The sequence below is a fragment of the Bombina bombina genome, chromosome 10, assembly GCF_027579735.1.
Source record: "Bombina bombina isolate aBomBom1 chromosome 10, aBomBom1.pri, whole genome shotgun sequence".
Taxonomy (NCBI): domain Eukaryota; kingdom Metazoa; phylum Chordata; class Amphibia; order Anura; family Bombinatoridae; genus Bombina; species Bombina bombina.
In genome coordinates this window covers 28,824,057-28,845,106 of record NC_069508.1, presented here as the reverse complement: position 1 = coordinate 28,845,106, position 21,050 = coordinate 28,824,057, and the positions used below count along the sequence as shown (strand labels likewise).

Here is a 21,050-nt window from a genome sequence, read left to right as displayed (position 1 = left end):
GGGGTTTGGTGTGTGTGGGGTTTTACTGTTAGGAGGGACTTTGTTTATTTTTTATGTAAAAGAGCTGTTAAACTTAGGGCAATGCCCTACAAAAAGCCCTTTTAAGGGCCATTGGTAGTTTAGTATTAGATTAGGGGGTGGTTTTATTTTGTTTTGTTTTTTATTTTATAGGGGTATTAGGTTTAATTTTATTATTTTTGTTTATTTTTTTCTGTATTTCTATTTTTTATTTTTTGTAGCTTGGGGGGTTGTATTTTCAACACATAGACTGCCCTCTGGACAGGTTTACCAACTAGTAGTTAATAATGGCTTTTCTCAGCATGTTCCATTTTTATCCAATGGTTGACTCTGAGGGGTCGATTTATTAACCCCTGAATGCTGCTAATTCCACATGAGCCTTTAGGCTCGCCGGAATCAGAAGTTAAGAAGCAGCGGTCTTAACGGCCACAATTTGTTGCAAACTAAAGATGGCGTCAAGAAGGTAGAGGGGGGTGGGTTAGAGAGCTGTTTGGGGGGGGGGGTTCAGGGAAGTTGGGGGCTAAGGGGGATCCTACAATGCAGATAATATATAACAAATACAAATATAAATAAAAAGGCTTTTATTTTAGTACCGGCAGACTTTCTGCCAGTACTTAAGATGGGGATGACAATTGTGGGGTGGGGGAGGGAAGAGAGCTGTTTGAGGGGGGTGAGGGAGGGATCAGGGGGTAGGATGTGTCAGGTGGGAGGCTGATCTCTACACTAAAGCTAAAATTAACCCTAAAAGCTCCCTACAAGCTACCTAATTAACCCCTTCACTGCTGGGCATAATACAAGTGTGGTGCGCAGCAGCAATTGGCTGCCTTCTAATTACCAAATAGCAATGCCAAAGCCCTATATGTCTGCTATTTCTGAACAAAGGCGATCCCAGAGAAGCATTTACAACTATTTGTGCCATAATTGCACAAGCTGTTTGTAAATAATTTCAATAAGAAACCTAAAGTTTGTGAAAATGTTTGTGAAAAAGTTAACAATTTTTTTTATTTGATCGCATTTGGCAGTGAAATGGTGGCATGAAATATACCAAAATGGGCCTAGATCAATACTTTACGTTGTCTACTAAAAAAAAATATATACATGTAAATGGTTATTCAGGAATTTCTGACAGATATCAGTGTTACAATGTAACTATCGCTAATTTTTTTTAAAGAAATGCTTTGAAAATAGCAAAGTGCTACTTGTACTTATTGCCCTATAACTTGTAAAAAAGTAAAGAATATGTAAACATTGGGTATTTCTAAAATACGGACAAAATGTAGAAACTATTTAGCATGGGTGTTTTTTGGTGGTTGTAGATGTGTAACAGATTTTGAGTGTCAAAGTTAGAAAAAGTGTGTTTTTTTCCATTTTTTCATCATATTTTATAAACAAATTTATAGTAAATTATAAGATATGATGAAAATAATGGTATCTTTAGAAAGTCCATTTAATGGCGAGAAAAAACTGTATATAATATGTGTGGGGACAGTAAATGAGTAAGAGGAAAATTACAGCTAAACACAAACACAGCAGAAATGTAAAAATAGCCCTGGTCGCAAATGGTAAGAACATTGAAAAGTGCTGTGATCACTAAGGGGTTAAATTTCAAGCGATCTGGAAACTATGGGGTAGATTGAAGCATCCGCTGCTTCATAAATTTACCCCCGAGGCTGTTTATCCCCTTCGATGCGCATGACGATCTATAGTCATCATGCACATTGTGGCCTGTGTAAAGATGACGAGTTCTTTCGTCATGTAGATTTATCACAGATCAAACACTGTTTTTGGTGATCTCCTGCAGTACAGGCCGGGGATTATTGGTGGCCAAGTCAAGTGGGAGGCACTCCCAGGCTTGATGCCCCTTGAAGGCTCGCCGGAAACAGAAGTTATGAAGCAGCGGTTTAAAGACCGCTACTCCATGACTTGTCCGCCTACTCTGAGGCCGCGACAGAAATCAACCCGATCGGGTTAATTAACACCCCCTGCTAGCAGCCGATCTGCAGGGGGCGGTATTGCATTTGGTGAACTGCTAGTGTAATGATAAATGCTTACAGCGTATGCTGTCGGCATATATCGATGTGCAGCGGACATGATACGCTAAATCGTATCATGTCCGCTCGCACTTTGATAGATAAACCCCAAATGTAGGTAGCAAAAAAGCTCAAAATTGGCTTAGCAATGAAAGGGTTAAGTAAAAGAATCCTAAAATCTTGTGAAAAACTGCTGTAATCTGGTTTTCTGATGGGTTTTAATTCTGCTGTCAAATTGTCCCTGTATGATAAAAAGGTTGTTGAGAAGATGACCACGGAATAACATTATAAAACCGTACACAAGATCATGCAACACACTTTTAATGATTGCTAAATGGGGATTACAAGTTATCACATACTTACACCAGCCATGCTTCCAGATACATCAAGGACCAAGGTGACTACCCTGTCTTTATAATGTAGGAGAGAGAACGTAGGCACCGGAATGTTGGTGTCTTCTAACGGTACGGTAGATGCCATGTCACTTGACTTCATGATGACGTCCCATGTGCTTTGGTAGTTGCACAGTCTGTTTTGCTGGTTTGGGGCTTCTGGGTTATGGGCACTCTTATCACAGAATTCACGGACCTTAAAAATATATTAAATATAATTCAGCCACTGTTGCATAGAGTGCTGTTCTATAATTAAATATCTGCTAATTAGAAAAATAATTTTTTTTCTTCATTATTAAAGAGTCTTGGAAATATCATATTTTATCCCTTCTCTGAATTTTTTAGGCATGTGACATGATTAATTACATTAATTACACAATAACATATATTTTTTGGCAACCACAATATAAAAGGTTAAAGTCTTGCCAAAAAATTAGCATGCAGTTCCCCATTCTAAACCATTTACATATCCCTTATAAAACAGTATATACCATCCAGGCGATTATTAACTTAGCAAATATTCTCAAATTATGTAAGAGAAACTATAAGAATCAGGCTTTTCAGGAATTTTTACAGATATTTGTTGTAATTAAAACTTACAGTGTCAATGTGAAAGAAATACATGGTGGCAAATAGATTCAGAATTAATTACATTTTTTTTTACACTTAAAGGGACACTAAACCCAATTGTTTTCTTTCATGATTCAGATAGAGCATGCAATTTTAAGAAACTTTTTTCTGGCCGCACCTTTAAAATAACTCTGGTATTGAGAGTCCACAGAATGGCTGCGTTAGGCTCCAAAAAAGGAGCGTATAGCATATTTAACGCAACTTCAACTCTCGATACCAGAGTTGCTTACGGACGCGGCCAGCCTCAAAAACGTGCTCGTGCACGATTCCCCCATAGGAAACAATGGGGCTGTTTGAGCTGAAAAAAACCCTAACACCTGCAAAAAAGCCGCGTTCAGCTCCTAACGCAGCCCCATTGTTTGCTATGGGGAAACACTTCCTACGTCTGCACCTAACACTCTAACATGTACCCCGAGTCTAAACACCCCTAACCTTACACTTATTAACCCCTATTCTGCCGCCCCCGCTATCGCTGACCCCTGCATATTATTTTTAACCTCTAATCTGCCGCTCCGTAAACCGCCGCTACTTACATTATCCCTATGTACCCCTAATCTGCTGCCCCTAACACCGCCGACCCCTATATTATATTTATTAACCCCTAATCTGCCCCCCACAACGTCGCCTACACTTATTAACCCCTAATCTGCCGAGGTTTAATTGTAGATAATTATAGGTATTTTATTTAATTAATTTATTGATAGTGTAGTGTTAGGTTTAATTGTAACTTAGGTTAGGATTTATTTTACAGGTAAATTTGTAATTATTTTAACTATTTTAGCTATTAAATAGTTCTTAACTATTTAATAGCTATTGTACCTGGTTAAAATAATTACAAAGTTACCTGTAAAATAAATATTAATCCTAAAATAGCTATAATATAATTATAATTTATATTGTAGCTATATTAGGATTTATTTTACAGGTAAGTATTTAGCTTTAAATAGGAATAATTTATTTAATAAGAGTTAATTAATTTCGTTAGATTAAAATTATATTTAATTTAGGGGGGTGTTAGTGTTAGGGTTAGACTTAGCTTTAGGGGTTAATACATTTATTAGAATAGCGGTGAGCTCCAGTCGGCAGATTAGGGGTTAATAATTGAAGTTAGGTGTCGGCGATGTTAGGGAGGGCAGATTAGGGGTTAATACTATTTATTATAGGGTTAGTGAGGCGGATTAGGGGTTAATAACTTTATTATAGTAGCGGTGCGGTCCGCTCGGCAGATTAGGGGTTAATAAGTGTAGGCAGGTGGAGGCGACGTTGAGGGGGGCAGATTAGGGGTTAATAAATATAATATAGGGATCGGCGGTGTTAGGGGCAGCAGATTAGGGGTACATAGCTATAATGTAGATGGCGGCTCTTTGCGGTCGGCAGATTAGGGGTTAATTATTGTAGGTAGCTGGCTGCGACGTTGTGGGGGGCAGGTTAGGGGTTAATAAATATAATATAGGGGTCGGCGGTGTTAGGTGCAGCAGATTAGGGGTACATAAGTATAACGTAGGTGGTGGTCGGCAGATTAGGGGTTAAAAAAATTTAATCGAGTGTCGGCGATGTGGGGGGACCTCGGTTTAGGGGTACATAGGTAGTTTATGGGTGTTAGTGTACTTTAGAGCACAGTAGTTAAGAGCTTTATGAACCGGCGTTAGCTTAGAAAGCTCTTAACTACTGACTTTTTTCTGCGGCTGGAGTTTTGTCGTTAGAATTCTAACGCTCACTTCAGACACGACTCTAAATACCGGAGTTAGAAAGATCCCATTGAAAAGATAGGATACGCAAATGACGTAAGGGGATCTGCGGTATGGAAATGTCGCGGCTGAAAAGTGAGCGTTAGACCCTTTTTTGAATGACTCCAAATACCGGCGGTAGCCTAAAACCAGCGTTAGGAGCCTCTAACGCTGGTTTTCACGGCTACCGCCAAACTCCAAATCTAGGCCTAAGGACTTTATTTATCAAGCTGTGAATGCAACTTGGGAACCATTGCAGAGCAGGTTTACATATGGGGTGTTAAAAAAGAATTTGTATAAATCACCATATATGTTTACCACTTTAACAAATTGGTTATAATGATGAGAGAAGATAAGTATATAAATAATTATGTACTTTAAATGTAAAATATAGAAAGTAAGAGACAGCCTGGTATCTTTCAGTTAGAAGGGAAACATACGTTGTCCAGTGTTTGCAAAAACATAATGGATTCTTTGGCACTCTGAGAAACATCCGGAATAAACTCACAGCCTTCCTCATAACTGCCGGTTTTAGGATCAAGTCGACAGTCTTCAAATGAACATGAAATTCCCTTACATACTCTGATTTTATTTGTACCTTTAAGTTTCAAAGGACACCTGAAAAGACAAATATATTTAGTATTTACCCATGTTATTATTGCATTCATAAACAGTATGATAAATTCCAGAGACGTGCTCCACTGCTGCCCCCCACTTCACTTAACCCCTATCCTCCAGACACACCATGCCAGTTAGCCCCCCAGTTGCCCCTTTTGCAACTAATCACCTAACCACCAGACCATAGTGAAAAATACAAATTACTGTACAAAAAGTTATTAAAAAAAACACTGTTCAAAAATTACTCTAGAAAATCCCCCTCCCCGAAATAATGAACCGCCCCCTCAAAAATACATTACTAATAAAAAAAGCCCCCACAAAAAAAACATTAAACTAACCATCCAAGTCTTCTGTCCAAAGAGTCCACAGTCCGCAACCAGCATCTTGGTCCACTATTTTGCAGTCTACGATACAGCTTTGCATGGTGACCTCTTACTCGGGTTCTTTGTCAGTGGTCTGGTTCTTCTCTGCAATTTTTCTGCTTTTAATTACTTGTCAGATATTATTTGTCCCTCCTGTTGGTTGATTTTTAAAAATTAGACTATTGGAATGGCAATTGACTATTGACAATTGACTATTGGTTGATTTTAAATGATAAATAAGCCCATGGAATTAGCTTTTCTCTTATTGGCTGATTTGAATTTTTAAATCAACCAATAGAATTAATAGCTGGAGAAGTCTTTAGAAGCAGGATAATTGAAGAGAAGTGCCAGACCACCAGTGAAGAATCCCATGAAGAGATCATAGTTTAAAGCTGGATTGTGTACTATTTCAGAGCAAGATGGTGGGTGGGACAGTAAACCCTCTGGACAAAAGCTTGAGAGTACCATACCTTCAAATATATTGTGCTGCCTTCAAGAATAATTGCTGGCTATTACCCCATAATAAAGGTTTTGAAGGTAATTAATCTCCCACTTATTGTAGAAACCTTTAACATATCGTCAGAGCTGGTGAATAAATACCCTACACTTATATTCATACTCTCATACCCTGAGTTTAAACTTGGAATAGATTTTACAAACAATATAATAATATTATTATTATTATTATTATTATATATAAAATATTCATTATTTGAAGCAGACAAATGTATAAATACATTGTCATTATAATCCATGAGTAAGAAATACTACAAACTGTTGCTATGCTATCCTTACCTTACACAATTAAAGGACAAGAACGCTTACGAGATTCAAGTTGTTGTGTAGCATGAAGACAATGAGAAGGCAAACTCTTTCTACCTCATATTCCCTATTGACAGCACATCCATCTACAGATCTTCCCACCTATACCAATGCTTGGCATAGGGAATTAACATATGGCTTATCCATCAAGGCATGAAAACGTATTTTTAGGGCCACCGCCTAAACTACATCATCATCATTAACGCTAATGAAACTTTTATTCAGGAGGTATTTTACACCGTAGAGATTAAAATATCTATTCCTTCAGGCTACAGATAGGTGTTGGAGGGAGTGTGGTGACACAGGTACACTCTATCATCTGTAGTGAACATGTCCCAAGAGCAAGCCTATCTGGGATCTGATAATAGACTATGGGCTAGATTACAAGTGGAGCGTCATTTTAACGTGCACCCGTTTATGGGCGCATGTTAAATAACCAGCCATTATAAGCTGCTTGTTAATGCTACCGCAAGCTTGAGGTAGCACTCTGCGCTAAGCGCAATTAACCAGAGGTCAGACCTCTGGTTAATTAAAAGAATGTTCCCCAATTGCCCCATAATAAAATGTCTTTATTTTTTTGTATAAAGCAGGTATCCGGGGTTAAAGTGAGAGGATGTGGAGTGTTAGAAAAAAAAAACTGAACTAAAAAGTGCCTTTACATAGCGGTCTATGGAGACTGTGTTTTAATCTGCAAATATACTGTATATGTATGCTTATATACAGATATATTTTTAATTTGCTGCCCAACGCTGCTCATCTTACCCCCTGCATTGCTCTAGGTTCTTTGCCATGTCAGAGCAAGTCTCCCATTGGAGCCTATGGAAGTGTGCTCTTGTGAGCGCAATGCTTCTAGGCGATGCGAATGTGAGATTGCGTTCGCATTGTGCTTAACTTGTAATACATTTTGAGAGCACTGGTATTACTGAGTGGAGAACAAATATCATGGTCACGAAAGCACAATTTTCCACTCCACTCTTAATCTAGGCCTATATTAATATTCCTTTTTCAACGTAAACTCTCACCTGAACCCCTTAAATACTGTATAAAGATAATATCACATTATGGTCAATAGTGCTAAAATTCTAATTTATAGATTATGGAAAAGGGCTGACATTTCAGTTTTGCAATAATGGATACAACAAATCCACAGCACCTTAATCTTGGAAATATTTCATTCCTTTCATCCTAAAATCTAAACTTCAACTATAATATCTTTTATTATATGAGAAAACAGGGTAGCAGATTTGTAGCCTCATATATTTATAATCCATAACTTCTTCATACCAATCTGTTATATGTGTCATTCTGTATACAATGTATGGTAATCTAATTTATAATCTTTTGTTTCTTTACCATCTCTGCTATACTATTACACACAATAGAATGTTTAGTTATGTTATAAGAACTTTGTAGACACATTTCTTTATATCACTGTTATATATATTAGTTTCATTTTATTTGAATATGATGTTCAAAAGATATGTTCTCTGTTTTACTCTTTTAAATCTAACATAAAATATAATTTAAAGTTGCTTCACTCAATTACAGCATACAGTTTTAAATAACTTTCCAATTTACTTATATAATCAATTTGGCTTCTTTCTCTTAGTATCCTTTGTTGTAGAGCACATCTAGGTAAGCTCGGAAGCAGCATTACTGATGGCCTCACATATTTGTCTCTTGTCATTGACTCACCTGATGTGTTCAGCTAGCTCCTAATAGTGTATTTCATTTCTAAAGCCAACTTAAACTATGGCCTCTAGTTATCAACGTGTCTACTTACCTGCCATCGCCGGCCCCAATACGCCCGCCTAAGCTCGCCTACCATCGCTGCCGTGGACCTGAATACGCTCTCCAAAGTTATCAATAAATCTGTCAAAAAGCCGCGCACCAAGTACGGGGTGATGAGCAGCAAACTGTGATAGTTATCACTCATCCGATCTCGCTGCTCTTCGGCTTTTTGACAGCTTTATTGACAAGCTATCACTAAGCACCCACACTAAACTACACTGTTCTACCCCCTATACCAGCACCCCCGGAGCCCCCCGCAACTAAATAAAGTTATTAACCCCTAAACCGCTGCTCCCGGACACCGCCGCAACTATAATAAATGTATTAACCCCTAAACTGCCACTCCCAGAGCCCACCGCCACCTACATTATACCTAGTAACCCCTATCCTGCCCCCCTATACCACCGCCACCTATAATAAATTTATTAACCCCTATCCTGCCGATCCCGGACCCCGCCGCAACTAAATAAATTGTTTAACCCCTAAACCGCCGCTCCCGGACCCCGCCGCCACCTATATTAAACTTATTAACCCCTAATCTGCTCCCCCTACACCGTCGCCACCTATAATAAATTTATTAACCCCTATCCTGCTGATCCCGGACCCCACTGCAACTAAATAAATTGTTAAACCCCTAAACCGCCGCTCACGGACCCCGCCGCCACCTATATTAAACTTATTAACCCCTAATCTGCCCCCCTACACCGTCGCCACCTATAATAAATTTATTAACCCCTATCCTGCCCCCCCTATATCGCCGCCACTATAAAAAAATTATTAACCCCTAAACCTAAGTCTAACCCTAACACCCCCTAACTTAAATATTAATTAAATACATCTAAATATTATAACTCTTATTAACTAAATTAATCCTATTTAAAACTAAATACTTACCTTTAAAATAAACCCTAATATAGCTACAATATAAATAATAATTATATTGTAGCTATCTTAGGATTTATAGCTATATTAGGGTTTATTTTAAAGGTAAGTATTTAGTTTTAAATAGGATTAATTTAGTTAATAAGAGTTATAATATTTAGATGTATTTAATTAATATTTAAGTTAGGGGTTGTTAGGGTTAGACTTAGGTTTAGTGGCGGCAGTATAGGGGGGGCAGGATAGGGTTTAATAAATTTATTATAGGTGGCGACGGTGTAGGGGGGGCAGATTAGGGGTTAATATAGGTGGCGGTGGGGTCCGGGAGCGGCAGGATAGGGGTTAATACATTTATTATAGGTGGTGGCGGTATAGGGGGGCAGGATAGGGGTTACTAGGTATTATGTAGGTGGGGGTGGGGTCCGGGAGCGGCGGTTTAGGGGTTAATCAGTTTATTAGAGTGGCGGTGGGCTCCGGGAGCGGCGGTTTAGGGGGTAATACATTTATTTAGTTGCGGCGGTGTAGGGTGGACAGATTAGGGGTGTTTAGACTCGGGGTACATGTTAGGGTGTTAGGTGTAGACAGCTCCCATAGGAATCAATGGGATGTCGGGCAGCAGCGAACATGAACTTTCGCTATGGTCAGACTCCCATTGATTCCTATGGGATCCGCCGCCTCCAGGGCGGCGGATTGAAAACCTGGTATGCTGGGCCTGAAAAATGCTGAGCGTACCTGCTAGTTTTTTGATAACTAGCAAAAGTAGTCAGATTGTGCCGAACTTGTGTTCGAAACATCTGTAGTGACGTAAGAATCGATCTGTGTCGGACTGAGTCTGGCAGATCGAAGCTTACGTCACTAAATTCTACTTTTGCCGGTGTGTAGGGCTTGATAACTAAGGCGAATCAGCCTCGCCACAAATACGCAGCGTATTTGAGGTTGACGGCTTGATAACTAGAGGCCTATGTGTTTAATTCCTCTGAACATGATTCTGTGAACCCAGCATCTGACAGAAGAATTCTTTTTCCTGAGCTATTGATTTCTTATATAATCAAAACTGAGTTGTGAATTTAATTTTAATTTTAGAACCTGTTAGTCTGAACTCTTATGCATGACTTAAAGGGACACTAAACCCACATTTTGTATTTTATGATTCAGATAGAGCATGCAATTTTAAGCAACTTTCTAATTTTCTAATATTATCACTTTTCCGTTGTTCTCTTCGTATCTTTATTTGAAAAAGCAGGAATAAAAGCTTAGAAGACGGACCATTTTTGGTTCAGCACCCTGGATAGTGCTTGCTGATTTGGTGGCTACGTTTAGCCACCAATCAGCAAGCGCTACCCAGGTGCTAAACCTAAAATGGGCTGGCTCCTAATTTTTTATTCCTGCTATTCAAATAAAGATACTAAGGAAAGAAAGAAGAAAAAATTATAATAGGATTAAATTAGAAAGTTGCTTAAAATTGCATGCTCTATTTTAATCACAAATGTTTAAAAAAAATGGAGTTAGTATCCCTTTAAAGGAACATAAAGTCAATATTAAACTTTTATGATTCAGATAGAGTGTTAACAGACTTTGCAATTGACTTTCATTATCAAATTGAGCACAGTCTATTTATATGCACAAATTCTGAAGCACTAGCTTCTAATGAGCATGAGCAAAAGTTCACAAAGTATAAGTAGAGTCTGTGATTGGCTGATAGCTGTCACATGATACAAGGGCCTGGCAAATTTAAGTAAATTTTGAAATTTTTCAGAAAAAAATCTGCTGGTAATTTAAATTTCACCTAACTTCTATTGCATTGTCTTTTTATCATGCAATTGTTGATTATGCAATGCTACTGTATTTAATGATCTTTTAGCATTTATAAAGACAAATAATGTCTGTAGTGGAACTAGAATTAGTTATTTTCATTTTAGGCCTCTAATGTCTATGTGTCGTCATTCCCTATTTTCAAGCTAGATATTCCAGCCTCTCTGTAGTGAAATAATTTACTTTTCGGGTCATCTAAGTCAACTGTGGATGATTAAAAAAATAACATAAGAAGGCATTTAGTTTGGTCTGATCTTGCCAGGTCTTGTCAAACCAACACCCAAAATGATGCCTATCTCAGATGAATCTGTAAAATAAATCTTTCAGCTGCCTATATTCAAATCAAAACTGAATACAATATCAGTCCAGAAAGAGATAAAATTTCAAAATTTATTTTAAAAAAAAGCTATAACTAAATATTAGCCACAATTGTGTCCAGGATGATTTTTCTTTTGTATGCAAATTGGAAACTAATGCAAGTGAAATCTTTTTATGTTTGGAACTAAGGGTAATAAATTGGTACTCAAGCTAATACCTTAGCATTCATCTCCCAGCTGATTTTCATGAAGACCAGTTTTGGATGCAGTTTAAATTTTATCCTATACCCATTTAAAAATATAATAAAAAACGAATGGAACTAATTTTTTTTGAAATTTTAATAGTAATCAGGATTACAGTGAGGCAAAAAAGTATTTAGTCAGCCACCAATTGTGCAAGTTCTCCCACTTAAGAAGATGAGAGAGGCCTGTAATTTTCATCATAGGTATACCTCAACTATGAGAGACAAAATGTGGAAACAAATAAAGACAATCACATTGTCTGATTTGGAATGAATTTATTTGCATATTATGGTGGAAATTAAGTATTTGGTCACCTACAAACAAGCAAGATTTCTGGCTCTCACAGACCTGTATCTTCTTCTTTGAGAGGCTCCTCTGTCCTCCACTCATTACCTGTATTAATGGCACCTGTTTGAACTTGTTATCAGTATAAAAGACACCTGTCCACAACCTCAAACAGTCACACTCCAAACTCCACTATGGTGAAGACCAAAGAGCTGTTGAAGGACACCAGAAACAAAATTGTAGACCTGCACCAGACTGGGAAGACTGAATCTGCAATAGGCAAGCAGCTTGGTGTGAAGAAATCAACTGTGGGAGCAATAATTAGAAAATGGAAGACATACAAGACCACTGATAATCTCCCTCGATCTGGGGCTCCACGCAAGGTCTCACCCCGTGGGGTCAAAATGATCACAAGAACGGTGAGCAAACATCCCAGAACCACACGGGGGGACCTAGTGAATGACCTGCAGAGAGCTGGGACCAACGTAACAAAGGCTGCCATCAGTAATACACTACGCCGCCAGGGGCTCAGATCCTGCAGTGCCAGACGTGTCCCCCTGCTTAAGCCAGTACATGTCCGGGCCCTTCTGAAGTTTGCTAGAGAGCATTTGGATGATCCAGAAGTGGATTGGGAGAATGTCATATGGTCAGATGAAACCAAAGTAGAACTGTTTGGTAGAAACACAACTCGTCGTGTTTGGAGGAGGGAGAATGCTGAGTTGCAACCAAAGAACACCATACCTACTGTGAAGCATGGGGGTGGCAACATCATGCTTTGGGGCTGTTTCTCTGCAAAGGGAATAGGACGACTGATCCGTGTACATGAAAGAATGAATGGGGCCATGTATCGTGAGATTTTGAGTGCAAACCTCCTTCCATCAGCAAGGGCATTGAAGATGAAATGTGGCTGGGTCTTTCAGCATGACAATGATCCCAAACACACCGCCCGGGCAACAAAGGAGTGGCTTCATAAGAAGCATTTCAAGGTCCTGGAGTGGCCTAGCCAGTCTCCAGATCTCAACCCCATAGAAAACCTTTGGAGGGAGTTGAAAGTCCGTGTTGCCCAGCGACAGCCCCAAAGCATCACTGCTCTAGAGGAGATCTGCATGCAGGAATGGGCCAACATACCAGCAACAGTGTGTGACAACCTTGGGAAGACTTACAGAAAACGTTTGACCTCTGTCATTGCCAACAAAGGATATATAACAAAGTATTGAGATGAACTTTTGATATTGACCAAATACTTATTTTCCACCATAATTTGCAAATACATTCTTTCCAAATCAGACAATGTGATTGTCTGGATTTGTTTCCACATTTTGTCTCTCATAGTTGAGGTATACCTATGATGAAAATTACAGGCCTCTCTCATCTTCTTAAGTGGGAGAACTTGCACAATTGGTGGCTGACTAAATACTTTTTTGCCCCCCTGTAAATGCATATTTAAGCCAAATTTGCAAATCCATTCTTAGGTCTAAGCATTTGAAAAACACACACACACACACATGCACATATACAAACATAACAAACACACACCCTCATAAACATATATAAACTCACACACATGCACATTTACACACACATAAGCATACATACACACACACCCTCATACACATATACTGTATACACACACACACACACAAACATAACATTATTAACATACATACACACACAAATATAACATGCATACACACACACAAATATAACATACATACACACCCTCATACACATATATAGACATACACACACACAAACATAACATACACCCTCATACACATATATACACACAGACACATAAACATATACACACACGCGCAAACATAACATACATACACACCCTCATACACATATACACACACACATGCACATATACACACACCATAACATACACACACATACACCCTCATACACATATATACACACACACATGAATATATACACACACAAACAAACAAACATAACATACATACACACATATAACATACACACACACATATACACATATACAAACACACACAAACATAACATACACACACACACATATATAACATACACACACATACACATATACAAACATACACAAACATAACATACATACATACACAAATATAACAAACATAACATACACACATACACAAATATAACATACACACACATACACATACACATATACAAACATACACAAATATAACATACATACATACACAAATATAACAAACATAACATACACACACATACACATATACAAACATACACAAACATAACATACATACACAAATATAACAAACATAACATACACACACACACAAATATAACATACATACACACCCTCATACACATACTGTATATACATACACACAGAAAGTACTTTACTTACCTTTGTTTATTTATCATAACTTTCAGGCTCTATCAACACCTTTATCTTTGCACATGTTAATGCTTGTGACTAAACATAGAGGTCCAGGTATATTAATTGGACCACTAAAAAAACATACTTATTTTATTAAATAATTTTTTAATGATTTATTTATTTATTTAATTATCTGTATTTAATAATAAGCTAATGTATAATTTGTTACACATATTAAAAAAACAAACATCTACTTTACCTTGTCGCTTCATTTTTACGTTCTCCAGAAAAATAATACGGCTCATTATAGTTATATTCATCAAAAACTCCCCAGCGAAGATGAGCCCATTCATGGACAAACACTCTTTCTGCAGAAATAAGTAATATTTGGACACATAAGGATTATATTAATCAATGCTGAATAAAAGTACTATAGATCTATGGCTGTTTAGATCTATGGCTAAGATTCATAGATGATATCTTCATCTTATGGCAAGGTACAGAAAAGGAACTAGATACCTTCATGATTAATCTCAACAAAAATGATTTAAACCTTAAATTTACTTATACTTTAAGTAACAAAATGATTGATATTTTGGATTTAACAATCAGAATAATCAATAATAAACTTGTAACTAGCACCTATAGGAAACCTACAGCTGGTAATTCCCTTCTGATGGCAGATAGCCACCATCCTCAATCACTTATAAAAAATATACCAAAGATCAATATTTAAGACATAGGAGCTCCGAATTGTCTATTTTCAAATTGGAGGCAAAGAATCTAAGAGACAGGTTTGTAAAAAGAGGTTACTCTCAGGCTAATCTCAAAAAAAGCATACTGGTCAGCAAAACAAAGTAATAGAGATGAGTTACTATACAATGATAAGTTAACCCCTTAAGAACCAGTTATAAGATTTATTAGCCAATTCAACAATAAATTGAACAACATCAGAGCAATCATGCAGAAACATTTTGATGTTTTAACCTTAGATAGTGACATAAAGCAAATAGTAGGGGATTGACCTCTCATGACCCCTGGAAAGGCACCAAATCTAAAAGAAAATTTGGTATCTAGCAACTATACTAAAAAAGGACAAAACTGTCTTAGACAAATAACACAAAAGGAGCGCAAAGTAAAATGCAGAAGATTCTCAGTATGTAAGAATATGTAACAAGGAGCCAATTTTGTAGACAAATGGGACAAACTCATAAGATTGTTGGTAAAATTAACTGTAAATCGGAAGGAGTAGTTTATATAGTATTCTGCAATTGTCCCATGTATTATATAGGAAAAACCTATAGAGAGCTAAAAGAACGCATTAAAGAACATAACAGAGATATAGACAATAAAATTGAAACTAGCAATGTGGCACATCATTTTCAAAACTTTCATCAGAGCAATAAAAATGAGTTAAGATTTATGGGTTTGGAAAAAGTTGATTTAAAGGGAAGAGGAGGTGATATAGATAGACTTTTACTGCAAAAATAATGCATATGGATTTTTAATTTGAGAGCCTTAACCCCTTGTGGTCTAAATAAGAAGATTAACTATGCTCCTTTTCTATGATATTATGTATATATATGTATTATTTTTTTCTTTTTTCACTTTTTTCTTTTTGGTGTTTGAGCCTTATTTTTATTATTATTATTTTTTATTTTTTTATTTTTATGTTTGATTTATTTCTATATTACCATCCTTGTACTATAAAACCCAGACAAAAGTGTCAATATGTATGGATTAATGGTTTTCTAGTACATTACTAACTATTAGTCAACTAAATAAATAAAAAAAATCTTTTGACTTTGGTTATCGTAACACAAATAATCCACCACTACTAGTCTGGAATAACCAAATCGTTCCTCGTATTGTCAAGATATAAATCCATATACTCATGTGCAATATTACCTTATGAATATGTACAGTTAATGTTGTGATTATTTGAAGCCAGTCATCATTGTAGAATCGTTTAAGGATAATCCTATGAAATTGTTTTAAAGTTCATAGTAACAGTAATAACATTTAGTTTTTGTTGTTTTTTAAAAAAAAATGCTATTTATCTAACTCGCTACAAATATGAAAAATACATTTTTGCATTTAGTGCAACATAGTTGCTTGTTGATACCAAGACCACAGTAACACTGTATACAAATAAAGTTATTTCACCCCTCACGTCACATATAATGACATGAATAAAAAGGCTTTGACCTATCATTTTGAAGTACACAGGCCAGATGAAGCACGAGTGAGTTTTCTGAAGTGCGGGTGAAACGCGTAGCAGCAGGAGTTCTACTGACAACAGGGGGTCACAGCTGCACCCCCGTTTTTTGCCTGGCAGTTGTTTTTCAAGCACCGGTCATGAGGTTGTAGCTATTCGGTCCCTGTATCTACTTCGGCTGTGATACGATTAGAACCACAGGGGTGAGTGCTTAAGTACTTTACTTTCTATACTTGTGAGCCAAGTAGAAGCCATCTCTCCATATAGAAACGAAACAAGGATCAGTGTGGACCCTCTAAGGATGGGTCAGGTATGAAGTAATACCTGATACGGGTATCCGTGGATCACTCTGTATTAAATTTGGGGACTTCACCTATATCACCACCCCTGGGAAGGTTATACTGTTTGCCATATTTGAATTTCTGAGAAGGTTCTGTGGACCTATTACACATATACAAGGGCCTCAGGAAGACAATTGCTCCCTCTGACACACAGCTTTACTTCATTAGAGAACGGCATTCTGCTACATTTATTCTTTCTAAGGATATTCTGAGCTATATGCTCTGCAAGTTACAGTATCCCAATACCATGGATGGGTCTTATAACTATTCTTTCTTGGGACATTTTGGATTAATTACACCTCCCGGGATGGTGCTGTTTCTCTTATAAATTAAATGTATTATTCTGTGACCGGTCAAACAACTGTTATTTGTTCTGTAGTGGTTGTGTAGTAACAATACATTTTTATGTTTATTGTATTATGATTATGTGTGCGAGTAGATCAGTTACTTTTTCCTGGGTGACATCTGTTTTAACTGCTGGGGTTAAATTTATTTAGTATCATAATCAGTGCTGGCCATGATAGTCTTGTGGTTCTGGTTTTGATTATCACAAGAACTGCTTGTGCAATTATTAATGCTACATCATATCATATGTCCGCTCGCACTGTAATAAATAGGCCCCAAAGTGAAACTTTAAGGACTGTTATCTTATGGAGCAATGTTAAGAAGCAGTTTTTTTATATATATGGAATTGAAAATGCTTCAGCAATGTATATGCCTATAAATCTGTAATATAAATGAAGGTACTGACAGGTAGTCCTGTATGCAGTGATCAAGTTCTCATGCGCACAAAACGTGTCTGTGTGAGACTACCTGCCGACACTGCTTTCTAGTTTTTTATTATATGTGCTGCTTGGATTTTTCCTTAACGGATTTAGTTTTTTGGATTTTATTTGCCTTTACTTACGTGTAGGACAGACGCTTTACTGCTGCATATGTGCTTATACTCTCCCCCACTCTCCATTGAGCCAATACTGTAGTTTTCTACACACCGGCCGACTACAGGTGAGAAGTCTAATTGGGAAGTTACTCCTACTAACAGTACGTGTTTGGTTATATGTATATAAATATAAATGTATATATATATATAAAGCTGCACCCGGTGGTAAATCGCCAAAGAACAAGCTAGTTCTATGGAGAGTGCACTTCTCTTTCTGTATGTATTTAGTTTCCCTAAGGGAAAAGGGGAAACCAGATGTGGACTCCTCACTAACGAAGCCCAATGAAGGCCAAATCGATGGTCTGGGGTTGCCATGTTCCTTGTTCATAGATGGATTGCCTGGTATTTCGGGGCTGGACTGACCTTATTAAGAGGGATCAGAAATATACTTTGGGAAAGTTCTTCTCTATGAAAAGCATTGTTGAGATAAAAGAAGCTGCACCCAAGATGTAAATTGCTAACAAAATATTGAGCTGGTATTCGTTCCTGAGAATGCACTTCTTTTTTGGTAGATAGATAGATAGATAGATAGATAGATGTAGATATATATGAAAATGTCTAATTCCTTAACAGCCATTATAGTTGAAAAAAGACCATGTTCTAATTCATTAGAGCATGAAATTATAAGACAAGGTACCCTCAACCTCTATTTGTTTAACCCCTGTACAGTTGTTACACACATAGTAGAAGTTCCTTCCGGGCCCACAGAGCACTGCTAGTCCTGAACAAAAGTTGCTGCATATCCAATCATCAGCAGTAGTTGTATGACCCAGAGGTGCAGGGTTACTAGTCTTACAAATGGCAATTTGTTTTTCTCGTGTGATATATCTATGTCCTTTTAAAGTTCAAGAAAGTCTTTGTATATAGCGTCTTAAAATAGTGTAATATATTAAAGTATAAAATAAAAACAAGAGATATTAATTTCATTACCTCGAGCTCCATAATGTTGTAGCAGTTTATCATTCAGTAAAAAGTTGGGGGTAAGATGTATGTATTTTCCTGGTTCTCCACAGCCGCCATATTGCACTGTATATGGATCATCCCCAAGCAGAGAAGGGTCAGCAATGATAACATCAGCCTACAAGAGACAACCAGCTGACAGTGTGCTCAGGAGCAATTTACATGTAAACAGACTTAAAGGAACAGTCTACAATAGAATTGTTGTTTTAAAAGATAGATAATCCCTTTATTATCCATTCCCCAGTTTTGCATAACCAACAGTTATATTAATATACTTTTTATCTCTGTGATTACCTTGTATAAGCATCTTCTAACAGCCCCCTGATCACATGACTTTTTTATTTATTATCTATTGACTTGCATTTAGTGCTGTGTTGTGCTGACTCTTTAATAACTCCCCGGGCGTGAGCACAACATTATCTATATGGCTCACATGAACTATCAGCTTCCCGTTGTGAGAAGCAAATAAAAAAGCATGTGATAAGAGGCTGTCTATAGTGGCTTAGAAACAGGCAGACATTTAGAGGTTTACATGTTATAAAGTATATTAATATAATTGTGTTGGTTGTGCAAACTGGGGAATGGGTAGTAAAGGCATAATCTATCTTTTTAAACAATAACCATTTTAGTGTAGACTGTCCCTTTAAAGTAACCTATTCCACGTAGTGCAGCTAAAAGTGCAAAAATATTTTTAACATCTTAAAATAATGCTCTTTCATATGCATGATGTAAGTTTTAACTAACTCATAGTTCAAGTATAGATAGATAGATAGATAGAGAGAAAGAAAGAAAGAAAGAAAGAAAGAAAGAAGAAAAAGAGAAAGAAAGAAAGAAAGAAAGACAGAAAGATTTGATAGACAGACAGACATATTAGATAGAAAGACATTATAGATAGATACAGGGAGGGAAAACATTATTTGATCCCCTGCTGATTTTGTAGATTTTGTAGATCAGTCTATAATTTTAATGGTAGGTTTATTTGAACAGTGAGAGACAAAATAACAAAATCCAGAAAAACGTTTTTTTTTAAAAAAAAAAAAGTTATAAATTGATTTGCATTTTAATGAGTGAAATAAGTATTTGATCCCCTATCAAGTAGGAAGATTTTTGGCTCCCAAGTGTCTTTTATACAGGTAACGAGCTGAGATTAGGAGCACTCTCTTAAAGGGAGAGCTCTTAATCTCAGCTTGTTACCTGTATAAAAGACACCTGTCCACACCTGTCCACTCTCCACCATGGCCAAGAACAAAGAGCTGTCCAAGGATGTCAGGGACAAGATTGTAGACCTACACAAGGCTGGTATGGGCTACAAGACCATCGCCAAGCAGCTTGGTGAGAAGGTGACAAGAGTTGGTGCGATTATTCGCAAATAGAAGAACCACAAAATAACTGTTAATCTCCCTCGGTCTGGGGCTCCATGCAAGATCTCACCTCATGGAGTTTCAATGATCATGAGACCATAGTCACTAAGAAAACAATTGGTAAGACGCTACGCAGCAACTGAAATCCTGCAGCGCCTGCAAGGTCCCCCTGCTTAAGAAAGCATATGTACGGGTCTGTCTGAAGTTTGCCAATGAACATCTGAATGATTCAGAGGAGAACTTGGTGAAAGTGTTGTGGTCAGATGAGACAAAAATCAAGCTCTTTGGCATCAACTCAACTTGCCTTGTTTGGAGGAGGAGGAATGCTGCCTACGACCCCAAGAACACTATCCCCACCATCAAACATGGAGGTGAAAACATTATACTCTGGGGGTGTTTTTCTGCTAAGGGGACAGGTCAACTTCACTGCATCAAATGGACAATGGACAGATCCATGTACCGTCAAATCTTTGGTTAGAACCTCCATCCCTCAGCTAGGGCATTGAAAATGGGTGGATGGGTATTCCAGCATGACAATGACCCAAAACACACGGCCAAGGCAACAAAGTAGTGGCTCAAGAAGAAACACATTAAAGTCCTGGAGTGGCCTAGCTAGTCTCAAAAACTTAATCCCATAGAAAATCTGTGGAGGGAGCTGAAGGTTCGAGTTGCCAAACTTCAGCCTTGAAACCTTAATGACATGGAGAGGCTCTACAAAGAGGAGTGGGACAAAATCCCTTCTGAGAAGTGTGCAAACCTGGTGGCCAACTGCAAGAAATGTCTGACCTCTGTGATTGCCATCAAGTGTTTTGCCACCAAAGGGGTCAAATACTTATTTCACTCATTAAAATGCAAATCAATTTATAACTTTTTTGAAATGTGTTTTTCTGGATTTTTTTGTTGTTATTTTGTCTCTCACTGTTCAAATAAACCTACCATTATTTTATAGACTGA

The 21,050-nt window shown here is 37.4% G+C and overlaps 1 protein-coding gene across 1 annotated transcript in view; it reads right to left on the bottom strand.

Moving 5' to 3' along the window:
* The window catches only part of LOC128641119 (calcium-activated chloride channel regulator 1-like), a 94,195-nt gene that overhangs the window by 57,018 nt on the left and 16,127 nt on the right, over positions 1 to 21,050 (bottom strand). The window contains exons 3-6 of the mRNA XM_053693690.1: positions 18,706 to 18,853; positions 14,536 to 14,644; positions 5,238 to 5,415; positions 2,412 to 2,636 (exon numbers count right to left, since the gene is read on the bottom strand). Of these exons, the coding sequence (XP_053549665.1) occupies positions 2,412 to 2,636; positions 5,238 to 5,415; positions 14,536 to 14,644; positions 18,706 to 18,853 (660 nt within the window). The remainder of the gene's footprint in view (positions 1 to 2,411; positions 2,637 to 5,237; positions 5,416 to 14,535; positions 14,645 to 18,705; positions 18,854 to 21,050) is intronic.